A 12,855-nucleotide genomic window follows, 5' to 3' on the forward strand; every position below is an offset into this window, starting at 1 on the left:
GTACAGATGCATGCGCTTGTCTATAAATATGCAGTAGTCTATGTATGTAAATACATATACTGCATGTGAGTCACAAGGAGATTGAGAGGTGACGTGATTGAAATATATAAGATTATGAGGGAGGTGGTCTGGGTGAAAGCACATTGTCTTTTTACTCTGGGAGAGGTTGCTAAAAGTAAGAGCAACCTAGGTTTAAGATCAAAGGTAGGAGTTTTAAAAGGGACATTAGCTGCAGATTCTTCAGCCAAAGATTGGTGCATATTTGGAATGAGCAGCCATATATAATTGTTGATGTGAACAACATTTATAAGCCATCTGGATATATACATGGATAGGAGAGTTTTAGAGGGCTATGGGCCAAATGGGCAACACAGCTAGCATTGAAGAGTTGGGATGAAGGGCCTTTTCTGTGCTGTAAGCCTCTATGGTAAAGTCTCAATCCTGTATGCTCAATTTTTCAGAATACAAATGGAATCCTAGCCATGCTTGATGAAGAATGCTTGCGCCCTGGGATTGTGACAGATGAGACCTTCCTGGAGAAGCTTAATCAAGTCTGTGCTGTACATGAGCGTTTTGAAAGCAGGATGAGCAAAAGCTCCCGCTTCCTCAATGACACCTCTTTGCCTCACAACTGTTTCAGAATCCAGCATTATGCTGGCAAGGTACTGAAATCCAAGCTCATAAGTTTAGTTTCCTTTTTTTGTAAGTTCATAACCTAATTAGAAAAGAAGCTAAAAAGACAGAGGATAATACAGCAGATTCTGGTTAATTGAGCCGTTGGTTAATCAGGGCAGCCATTTATTTGGAACAACTCCTAAAAAACAAAAACGAATTCAAGAAATTAGCCAGATTCCCTTTGTTTAGTTGGGACAATATGACACGTAATTGCAGCAGGAGACTGTTGTCGAACCGTTTCTAAATGGCATCAGTCTTGTGCACTTGTGTGGCCATTAGACACTACACCATGCATAGAGCGATCAGTTTTACATAGCATCATTTGCATGTGTTTAGGTTCAAAAAATCAAAGAAATAATTCAGAACTGTTTTGCTCACTGCAGTTTCAAGCATTCAGGCTTGAAGATTCCAGAAATTGTCAGGTGTGAAAATGAAACTATTTCACTACTTCAGCAAGTTAGGAATTACGAAGGTATCAACAAACATCTTGAATGTTACAGTGACACCATTGCCACCACCTCCACCTGGCCCTAACCCACCTGGACAAAAAAGCCACATACGTTTGTTTGGATGCTGTTCATAGACTTCAGTTCAGCATTCAACACAATCATCCCTCAGAAACTGATTGGAAAGCTGAGCCTACTGGGCTTGAACACCTCCCTCTGCAACTGGATCCTAGACTTCCTGACTGGGAGACCTCAGTCAGTCCAGATCGGGAGCAGCATCTCCAACACCATCACACTGAGCACGGGGCCCCCCAGGGTTGCGTGCTGAGTCCACTGCTGTTCACTCTGCTGATCCACGACTGTGCTGCAACACACAGCTCGAACCATATCATCAAGTTCGCCGATGACATGACTGTGGTGGGTCTCATCAGCAAGAATGACGAGTCAGCTTACAGAGAGGAGGTGCAGCGGCTAACAGACTGGTGCAGAGCCAACAACCTGTCTCTTAATGTGAACAAAACAAAAGAGGTGGTTGTTGACTTCAGGAGGGCACGATGCAACCACTCCCTGCTGAACATCGATGGCTCCTCGGTAAAGATCGTAAAGAGCACCAAATTTCTTGGTGTTCATTTGATGGAGAATCGCACCTGGTCCCTCAACACCAGCTCCATAGCAAAGAAAGCCCAGCAGCGTCTCTACTTTTTGCGAAGGCTGAGTAAAGTCCATCTCCCCCCCCCCCCATCCTCATCACATTCTACAGGGGTTGTATTGAGAGCATCCTGAGCAGCTGCATCACTGCCTGGTTTGGTGGTTTGGTAATTGCACCATCTCGGATCGCAAGACCCTGCAGCGGATAGTGATGTCAGCTGAGAAGATCATCGGGATCTCTCTTCCCGCCATCACGGACGTTTACACTACGTGCTGCATCCGCAAAGGAAACAGCATTATGAAGGACCCCATGCACCCCTCATAAAATCTCTTCTCCCTCTTGCCAAAGGCTCCGAAGCATTCAGGCTCTCACGACCAGACTATGTAACAATTTCTTCCCCCAAGCTATCAGACTGCTCAATACCTGAAGCCTGGACTGACACCTTGCCCTACAGTCCTGTTTATTATTTATTGTAAATACCTGCACTGTTTTTGTGCACTTTATGCTGTCCTGTGTAGGTCTGTAGTCCAGTGTAGCTTTCTCTGTGTTGTTTTTTTATTACGTAGTTCAGTCTAGTTTTGTGTACTGTGTCATGTAACACCATGGTCCTAAAAAACGTTGTCTCATTTTTACTATGTACTGTACCAGCAGATATGGTCAAAATGACAATAAAAGTGACTTGACTTGACTTGACTTGAAAATGAAGATTTGGAGCATAGAATTGTCTAAAGCATTGTATGAACATTGTCCATTATCTGCACTAGGTGTTGCATTGATTTTGTTAATTACTGTCAATCAAAAGGACATGGGGGCAGATGAATTCCTCCATTGTTAACTATTAGGAACTAATATACAGTTATATGGTACTGTAGAGGTTTTGGTAATGTTCTTATTTTTTCAGTATTTCATTTAAATACCTAAACTGTTACTCAGTTAAATGGTAGTTTGCCTTTTAAACTACTCCCATGAAACTTCAGCTAATTAGAGCAGCCACTTAATGTACTGGTCCCAATGTGTCTCAATTAACCAGAATCCACTGTATTTCTGTCCTCAGTTTCATTAGATATTCTTAGTTAATTACTCTCTCTGGATTATAGAATACTGTGTAGTTCCTAACTATTTGTGTGTTTCACTGAGTCCATCCAATTTATCTATTACATAAATAGATATTACCTTAAATCATTGGTTATTTCTGAAATTGAATTAAGCATGTCTTGAAAGGCAGAATTTCCTTTCCTTGTTTTTATTAAATTAATATTGAAGAGAAATTACACACGCAGATCTCAATTGTAGTCACATATTTTTAAGAGTTGGTATTTATAGCTTGCCTCCAGCACAGTTTTGGGTCAACAAACAATCTGCTGAAGAACTCAGTGAGCTGAGCAGAATCTGTAGGAGGAAAAGAGTCGTTGATGATTTCTCTCCTCCCACAGATGCTGCTTGAGCCACTGTTTGTTGCTTCAGAATGCAGCATTTGCAGTCTCTTGTGTCTCTGTGCCACCTTCTTGGGTGTTGTTTGGAGGAATTTAAGTATCCCAGATGGTTTATACATGACTGACTTCTACTAAGTAACATTTTGTTTTTACTAATTACTCTCTTTATTCAATGCTTCCCCTTTAGAAATTTTTCGCCCCTTTAATTATGTTCTGTCATGTGCAACTTCTTGTTTCTGTACAGCAGTTAATCATATTATCCTTCGCTCGTTGGGCACATCTATTTTACCTCATTGCATATATTTCACTTTACTGGTTCCTGAGAAAACTCTCCAACCAATTTCCTGACTATGTTTCTGCTTTGCCCTCACTGCGAAATAATGCCCTTTACAGACATTGCATGCTAGGATGGAACTGAGGCCTGGTGGCCTCAACATTATTCAGTGCCTGGCAAGACATGTTTCATTGACACTTTATGGCAAGCCAATGCATGTTTTTATCTTGAGTTTTGCCTACAGTGTTATGCAATGCTGTGTGAGGCTCAAGGTATCATAGAATATCAGCCTTAAGCTAATAAAGGCGTTTTCTCCCCAGAGTGAGCGATGGAGAACCAGTTGACTGTGATTATGCATTTGGTCATGGTTGCATGAGAAAGGGGAAGGGGAGGTAAAGGAGTTAACTGGGGCTGAAGCACTGAAGTAGCTTCCTGTTTACTGAGGAATGTTCAGGCTGGTGCACTGAAGCAACCCTCACATGTGAAGTCCTGCATCTGCATAAGTGGCCTCTGTGATCCAGCAGTTGCACATGCAGGGATGAAATTCAAAAAACTGCTCCAGGTGTTGCAGGCCATTGAATGCCACCATGCATATTTGACCATTGTGGTGCATTAGTGAATCTGAGGTACAAGGGACCTCGAAGGGCGCTTGCCATGTTTTTAGGTGGTGCTCAAATCCTAGGTCATATCTCATCAAGGGCTCTTTGAGGAAACCACAATGTGTGACATACATAAACCTTGTGCTGCACATTATAGCCTCCAGGACAGCTTCAAATAGTTTGGAGCCGGTTGCCAAACAAACAAGCACTGTATGCGACAACTTGTGGGATACCCTTTAAAGTAGCTGCAGATTTGCCAAGATGTGATGCTTTTTGGACACAACAGATTCTGTGCAACTCATTATCCGGCATCCAGATCTCTGATGCGTCCTCCCCTTGTACAAAAAGGTTTGGGGTCTATCCTTAATCTTTCTCTCCCCAGCTGAATTGTGAGTGTACAGCTTATCCTTGAGAGGCTGCTGTTGAATTGTTTTAAGAATATTTCAACAAAATTAATCTCACCATTTCTATCTTTGTTTCATCTTCAAGGTGATGTACCATGTGGAAGGATTTGTTGACAAAAACAATGACCTGTTGTACCGTGACCTATCCCAAGCCATGTGGAAGACTAATCATGCACTTGTCAAATCCCTTTTCCCAGAGGGAGACCCAGCTAAGATGTCTTTGAAGAGACCACCTACAGCTGGGTCACAGTTCAGGGCTTCTGTAACAACATTAATGAAAAATCTATTGACCAAAAATCCCAATTATATCAGGTAGGATTTGTTTGAATTTTTAATTATTTTCTATCAACCCAGATAGAAAATGAATTCATTGCTGACAATGAATTTAACCACTGGGGATCAAATGAAATGTTGCAAAACACTTTTATATGAAACTCAGGATCCAACATCTCCCTGCTTTATATCAAACTGAGTAACAAATCAAATGCATTAGAGCACAGCATAAAACACAACAGAAACTTGTCAAAAACTGTCTGTCTTGTAACTATATTCTCACTGGAAAAAATAACATTTATAATTCAGCAATTCTTTAAAATGTCTGCTGTTATGAATAGAAACATTCAGATGGCATTTTCATCAGAGCATTGGGACATGGCGAACAGTTTCCGTTTTGGCTGGAGGTTTATAACAATGCATTAGACTTGAAATGTTAGTCCAACTTTTCACTCCATTTGTTAACTGAACTGTTTGTTTTCTATTTTTCGGACTACTGCCTTTCTGCCTTCCGTTAAAAATATGATTTGATTAATTGAATGCTCCTTTTTTTTCCCACAAGGATTAGTTAAATGGCTCTGCTTCTATTTCGGAAGATTTGAGTTGTATGATTGTGGAGATTCCTTAACAAATTACTCAAAGTTCAAAGTAAATTTATTATCGAAGTACCTACAGTTTATGTCACCATGTACAACCCTGAGATCCATTTCACAAACAAGAGAACATCTGTAGATGCTAGAAATCAAAGTAGTACACACAAAATGCTGGTGGAACTCAGCAGGCCAGGCAGTGTCTATGGAAAAGGATAAACAATTGACATTTCAGTCCTAGACCCTCATCAGGACTGTGAAAAAAGAGATTAAAAGTCAGAGTAAGAAGGTGGGGGTAGGAGAGGAAGAAGTACATGGTAGTAGGTGATAGGTGAAACCAGAAGAGGAGGAGGGGTGAAGTAAGTAGCTGGGAAGTTGATTGGTGAAAGAGTTAAAGGGGCAATCTGATAGCAGAGGGCAGAAGGCCATGGAAGAAAGGGAAGGGGTAGGAGCACCAAAGGGAGGTGATGGGCAGGTAGGTAGATAAGGTGAGAGAGAGAAATGGGAATGGGGAATGGTGAAGGAGAATGGGGGACAAATAATGGAAGTTTGATAAATCGATGTGCACGCCATCAGGTTGGAGGCTACCCACACAGAAATCAAGGTGTTCCTCTCCAACCTATGGAGATTTGTTTTCTTGCTCAATAAATCTAATATCCACAATATAATCAATGAAAGACCACACCTACAGGGTGGACAACCAGTGTGTAAAAGACAGCAAATTGTACTAAAATTGCATAATTAAATAAATAAATAAGCAAGCAAGCAATAAATATCAAACACCTGAGATGATAAGTCATTGAATGTGAGTCCATAGGCTGTTGGAACATCCATGATGGGGTAAGTAATGTTGAGTGAAGTTATCCTCTCTGGTTCAAGAGCCTGATGGTTGAGAGGGTAATAACTATTCCTGAACCTGGTGTTGTGAGCCCTGAGGTTCCTGTACCTTCATCCTGATGGCAGCAGTGAGAAGAGAGCCTGACCTGGGTGGTGGGAGTCCTTGATGATGCATGCTGCTTTCTTGTGGCAACGCTCTATGTAGATATCCTTAATGATGGGGAGGGCTTTACGTGATTGACTGGGCCATATCCACTACTTTTTGCAGGATTTTCTGTTCAAGGGCATTGGTATTTCCATACCAGGCTGTGATGCAGCCAGTCAATATACTCAGTAGACATTTGTCAGAGTTTTAGATGTCATGCCATATCTTTGCAAACTTCTAAGGCACTGCCATGCTTTCTTCATAATTTCACTTACATGCTGAGGCCAGGTCAAGTCCTCTGAAATAGTAACACCTGAGAAATCTAAAGTTGCTGACCCTCTCCACCTCTGATCCTCGATGAGGACTGGCTCTTGGACCGCTTGTTTCATCCTCCTGAAGTCAATAATCAGTTCCTTGGTTTTGCTAACTTTGAGTGAGAGGTTGTTGTGGCACCACTCAGCCTGATCTTCACTCTCCCTCCTATATGCTGATATGTCATCACCTTTGATTCAGCCTATGACAGTGGTGTCATCAGAAAATTTATATATGGCATTGGAGCTGTCATTCAGTCATAAGTGTAAAGTGAATAGAACAGGGAGTTTAGCACATAGCCTTGTGGTGCATCTGGGCTAATGGAGATTGTGGAAGAGATGTAGTTGCCAATCCAAACTGACTGGGGTCTGCAAGTGAGGAAGTTGAGGATCAGTTTGCACAAGGAGGCATTGAGGCCAAGGTCTGAATGTTTATTTATTAGTTTTGCGGGGATGATAGTATTGAATGCTGAGTTGTGGTCGATAATGAGCATCCTGATGTATGCAAGTTTGCTGTCCAGATGTTCCAGGGTTGAGTGAAGAGCCAATGAAATGGCATATGATGTGGACCTGATGTGCTGGAAGTTAAACTGAAGTAGTTCCAAGTGGCTCCTCAGGCAGGATTTGATATGTTTTATCATCAACCCCTCAAAACTCTTCGTCACTGTGGTTGTAAGTGCTACTGGATGATAGACATTGAGGCAGGTGTTACGTATCCCGTAACTGGATAACTTACCAGCAAAGATAGAGAGGTCCATTGAAGTCTGATGTCACTATTTTCAAACGTTTTTATTTATAAAGGGGCACAAAAGTAAGGTTAATACAAACATTCAGATAATGCACGTCACTAATACTCAATCTGCAGCGCGTGTATAGTTATAATCATCATTAAGAAATAATCTCGGCTGTTGTCTAGGGGATAATATTTTTTGTCCATTGGAAATATAAAAAGTCATTCAGAAGTCTGCAGACTAGCCTTTTGAGGAATCGTTGGGTTTCACGTGTTTTAGAGGGATCGGTGAAAACGAAAAGAAAACTTGCCCGGGTCTTTATGAAGCCACTCCGTTAAATCAGGGGAGCGTTGTTTTCCCCGTTGTTAGTTCCAAGTCCTTCTCGTTATTATCAGCCACCTGCTCCCTAGACCAAAGGAGTTAGGAGCACACGTGGCATTGAGTGGCTTCCAGCTCTCACGGGAGCGTTGAGCGAGCGAGTTCTTCTGATGCGTCACTAGGGTACTGCCTCCTGCAGTCCGCTTTTATCTTTACTTGCAGAGTTGTAGATGTCCATCACAGTAAGGTGAGGCAATCTCCACCCCCACATTGCCCGAGGGTGTCCATGTCCATGGTAGCTGTCACGTAGCAGGGACATGCACGTGACACAGGTGCCTTTAAGAACAATGTCCAGAACCGTTGCATTGTCTCTCACTTCCGAGACCCGAATTAATAGCGAACTTGCGATTCTCCAGAAGGAGGGGGCTGCTCCCGCTCCTTCGGCCCCTCAGAGCTGTGGTACCTTCATAACACAGGTTACCATGTTCTTCTTGGCACCAGTATAATTGCAGTCTGCTTTAAACAGATAGATACCTCAGACTGCAGAAGCAAGAGGTTAAAGATCTCAATGAACACTCCAGATAGAGGAGCAGCTCAAGTCTTTAGTACTTGGACAGATAACCCATCTGGACGCTCTGCTTTCCATGGGTTCACCCTCCTGAAGAAAGCTGTCATGTCAGCTTCAGAGACTGAAATCACAGGATCATTGGGGGCTGTGGGAGTTTGTGATGGTTCCTCCATGTTTTGGTAGTCAAAGCAAGCATTGGAGGTACTAAGCTCATCTGGAAGTGAAGCCCTGTTGTTATGTATGTATGTCACTTGATTTCACTTTGGAAGAGTTCATAATGTTCAGGCCCTGCCACAGCAGTTGAGTATCCTTCATATATTCAAGTATTGTCCAGAGATGGCTTTCTGGAGATTGTACATGGAATTCTTGTAACTTTCTTGGTCACCAGACTTGAATGCCTCTGAGCTGGCTCTCAGCAGATTGTAGTTCTCATGGTTCACCCAGGGCTTCTGGCTGGGGAAGACTGAATAATTTTGTGGGGCACATTCATCTACAAATATTTGTTATACATTATGGTGTATCCTTACAGATCCACAGATGAGAACTTGAACACAGCCCAGTTCACCAACTCGAAGCAATCCTGTAGTCACTCCTTTGACTTCTGTGACCACATCTTTGTTGTCCTTATCTCGGGAGCTTTGCTTTGTAACCTCTGTCTGTATGCAGGTTGGAGAAGGACAGCCAAGTGATCCAATTTGCCAAAATACAGTCTGGACATGGAACAGTAGACCTTCCTTATCTTGATATAACAGTGGTCTAGTCTATTGGGACCTCTGGTGTTAGAGGTTTTATGCTGATAGTAATTGAGCAGGGATTTCATCAAACAAGCCTGATTGAAATCCAACTATGAAATCCCCAGTGTGGACAATTTCTTGTTTGGTGATGACATCATGCAGTGTCTCAAGTGCCTGATTACAGTCAGCCACTGGTGGTATGTAAACTGTGGACAGGATCACAGAGGAGAACTCTTTTGGCAAATAGAATGGTTGACATTTGATCATTAGATTTTCAAGTTCCGTGGAACATGAGTATGACAAAACCACCACATCAGAGCACCACAGAGAGTTTATCATGAAAGATACACCTCCACCTTTTGCATTTTCTAGATTAATAGATTGGTCCATCCTATGTATCGAGAAGCCATCAGGTCTGATCACTGATGCTGGTGTACTCTGATTATTCAGGATTGTACAGTGAATGTGTATATTTTTTGCAACACGTTGCCTGGATAAAGCAGGTAAAAGAATCCTGAGATACATTTATGAGTACAATTCTACTAATTTCTAATGCACAGCTTCCATTTTCCCACCATTGTCCAAGGAGACTGGTTATAAATCAGGTAATCTGTCCTTCATGACAAATGTGCTAAGTTATGTTAAGGGGATTCAAAAAAAATCAGTTTATGTGTCCTTCAAGACAGAGTGTGTTATGATTGGGTGAAGGCTAAAGTGAGATATACAAAAATGTGATTCAATTGAGTGCACTTTGCTTTTTAGATGCATCAAACCAAATGATCGGAAGGCTCCACTTATATTCACGGACGCTCTGGTGTGCCACCAGATCAGATATCTGGGCTTGATGGAGAATGTATATGTGCGAAGAGCTGGCTATGCTTTCAAGCAGCTTTATGAACACTGCCTGGAGAGGTATAAGATGTTGTGTTCACAGACCTGGCCCCACTGGAGGCAAGGTGCAAGGTATTCAAATCCTTCTTGTCTTTACTGCACCAATGAGAGCTCTGGAAAAATATTTTTATGATTTAGTTTTACAATTGCTTTTGAATGGTTATTGATTTAAAATATTTAGGTACATCAAACTCACTCAGTAGCAGTGAACAGCTGAACCACTCAGTAAAGTTAGAAAATTACAGAACAAACATGAGGAAATCTGCAGATGCTGGAAATTCAAACAACACACACGGAATGCTGGTGGAACGAAGGGTCTCGGCCCGAAACATCGACAGTGCTTCTTCCTATAGATGCTGCCTGGCCTGCTGTGTTCCACCAGCATTTTGTGTGTATGTTGTTAGAAAATTACAGGTTCAGTTGTCATATTTCATTAAGGACAATTAAGGATGGGCTGGTTTCCATGACAATTAATTGTCAATAATGCCAATAACAGCAATTATAGATGGTCGGTGCCGCCCACATTTCAAAAAATGAATAAATGAAACAGATGGTTCATTGGATTATCATTAAGCATTTGACAGGTAAATTGGAAAGTGGGCTCGACAGCCAAATTGGGAGAATGGAGACTAAATTCAAGGTGGAAAAATGAAGACTATAGCCAGTGGGAGAATGGAGACTACTGTCGAGGTGGGAGAGAGGGCACTACAGCTGAGGTGGGAGGGCATGGCCTGGGTAATAGGGGACAGGGCAGATAATGATTATAATGATAATGATGGTAATAATGTGTTTCAGCAATCTAGGTTGCATGGTAAATCAGAATATTGTTGAATTTTCCTACTCTTAATTTATACTCTCAGTGGCCAGTTATTCGGCACCTCCTTTGTATGACCATAATCTTCTACTGCTGTAGCCCTAACATTAAAGGTTCAATATGTTATGTATTCAGAGATTCTCTTCTGCACATCACTGCTGTAATGTGTGGACATTTGAGTTACTGTTGTCTTCTTGTCAGCTTGAACCAGTCTGGCCATTCTCTTTTGACCTCTCATTAACAAGGCATTTTTGCCTGTAGATCTGCCACTCACAGGATTTTTTTTTTTTGTCTTTCACACCATTCTCTATAAACTCTAGAGAATGTTGTGCGTGAAAATCCCAGAAGATCAGCTGTTTCTGAGATACTCAAACCACCCTGTCTGGCATCGACATGGTCAAAATCACTTAGATCACATTTTTTCTCCATTCTGATCTTGGGCCTGAACAACTAGTGGATCTCTTGACCATATCTGCATGCTTTTATGCATGGAGTTGCTGCCTCATGTTTGCCAGATGTACCGGTGTACCTACCAAAATGGCCACTAAGTGTAAAGACCTCACCTTCCATCACTTCATCCTAAATTGCAATTATGCATGTAGAAAGCCTGGTTCAAGCTTTCTGGTATCAACTGTTCAAGCAGACTACAATGGGGCCAACCTGCCTCTGTATGCTTTCTCTGCATGCAAGACACAATAGGTGCAGGAGTAGGCCGTTCAGCCCTTTGAGCCAGCACTGCCATTCAATGTGATCATGGCTGATCATCCACAGTCAGTACCCCGTTCCTGCCTTCTCCCCATAGCCCTTGACTTCGCTATCTTTAAGAGCTCTATCTGGAATGGGAACCAATGAGTTCAAATCCATTCTACTGCCATACCAGTTAAGATCAACCGATGCAGGTCAAATCCATGAGCAAACTTTGTGCTTCATACAACTCTGTGATTTGATAGGTAAAGCTGATGAGCCTTAATTAAATGAACGTTTCCTCAATTTTTAACATAAATTAAATATTACCCCATTGGCAAAATGGAGGACTCTGAAGACTTAAATGAGTTGATTGGCTGCAAGACTAACATTAATAGCACTCTGCATATTAGTTGGCCAGTGGTGTTGTGACATCAACACTAGACTTTGAGGCGAATGATCACAGGTTCAAATCCAGTTGGCCTCTTGCATGTTTTCTGTGCTGGGTTTTGTGGTGAGCTGGTGACTTGGCCTCACAAGAAAAGAACAACAGACGCTAAGGAAATGACAAAAAATAAGTGCCACAAGGCGTGAAAAGGAACAACAACGCATATGGTAGCCCCAGCTTTCTGAAAATGTAAACTCCTTTATTTTTATTTTGCAAATTTTTATTTTATTTCTGTAAAAGTTGTGAGAAATAATCTAGTTTGATTTCTGCTGAATAAGCTAAAAAAAGATAGGCTTCATTGTAACATAACTGTAGCATATTAACTAGAACTTCTAATTATATTTGTTTATTTAAAGGGATGGTGTTGAAGTGCTGCTGACTGAACTTCAAATCCCTCCTGAAGAGTTTTCATATGGTAGATCAAAGATCTTCATTCGAAACCCAAGAACGGTAGGTCATTCCCCGTAGCAGTTTTAAATGTTATCTCAGGTTTCAATAGATTTATGTATCAGTAGCAGTTATTAACATTAATCCACCACTTTAAACTGAGCTAGTGCAACTTTTGCAGTAATGAACTTGAGAGCATGCTTATTGCTTCTGTTTGTTTTTGTTTTAAGAAGCATTTGTTCAAACAGCAATATTTGGCTGTATGGCTTCTTAGGTCAGAGGTACTCTCATGCGGTAACTGATTTGTATATCAGGTTAATAACACAGTGGATAAACTGATTTGGCAGAGGGGAGCATGGAGCCAGCTAAGGTCCACAAAAAAAGGAATGATTAAACTATGTGAACAGTGGTCACCTAGCCTATTACATCACTGGCTCTCTGAAAGCACCCTTTCTAAAAACATGTTCTTTTTAAAAATATAACTCTTCTTGGCTCCTTTGAATGTTCTTCTGTATTCTACATCTGTCACCATTCATAGTAGTGCATTTGTATCTTAACAACCTTTTTTAATGAAAGGTTATTCTTCTAACTTCTCTATTGGTCAACCTAATTTGAACTGAATTTTCAGAGCTGTAATCTCATAG

At 41.5% G+C, this 12,855-nt stretch overlaps 1 protein-coding gene across 3 annotated transcripts in view; it reads left to right on the plus strand.

The window, feature by feature from the left end:
- The window catches only part of myo1b (myosin IB), a 291,804-nt gene that overhangs the window by 239,793 nt on the left and 39,156 nt on the right, over positions 1-12,855 (plus strand). For all 3 annotated transcript variants that reach the window (XM_059966898.1, XM_059966897.1, XM_059966899.1), the window contains 4 exons: positions 462-662; positions 4,566-4,792; positions 9,750-9,950; positions 12,181-12,274. In XM_059966898.1, the coding sequence (XP_059822881.1) occupies positions 462-662; positions 4,566-4,792; positions 9,750-9,950; positions 12,181-12,274 (723 nt within the window). The remainder of the gene's footprint in view (positions 1-461; positions 663-4,565; positions 4,793-9,749; positions 9,951-12,180; positions 12,275-12,855) is intronic.

Source organism: Hypanus sabinus, chromosome 4 (assembly GCF_030144855.1).
Source record: "Hypanus sabinus isolate sHypSab1 chromosome 4, sHypSab1.hap1, whole genome shotgun sequence".
NCBI lineage: Eukaryota > Metazoa > Chordata > Chondrichthyes > Myliobatiformes > Dasyatidae > Hypanus > Hypanus sabinus.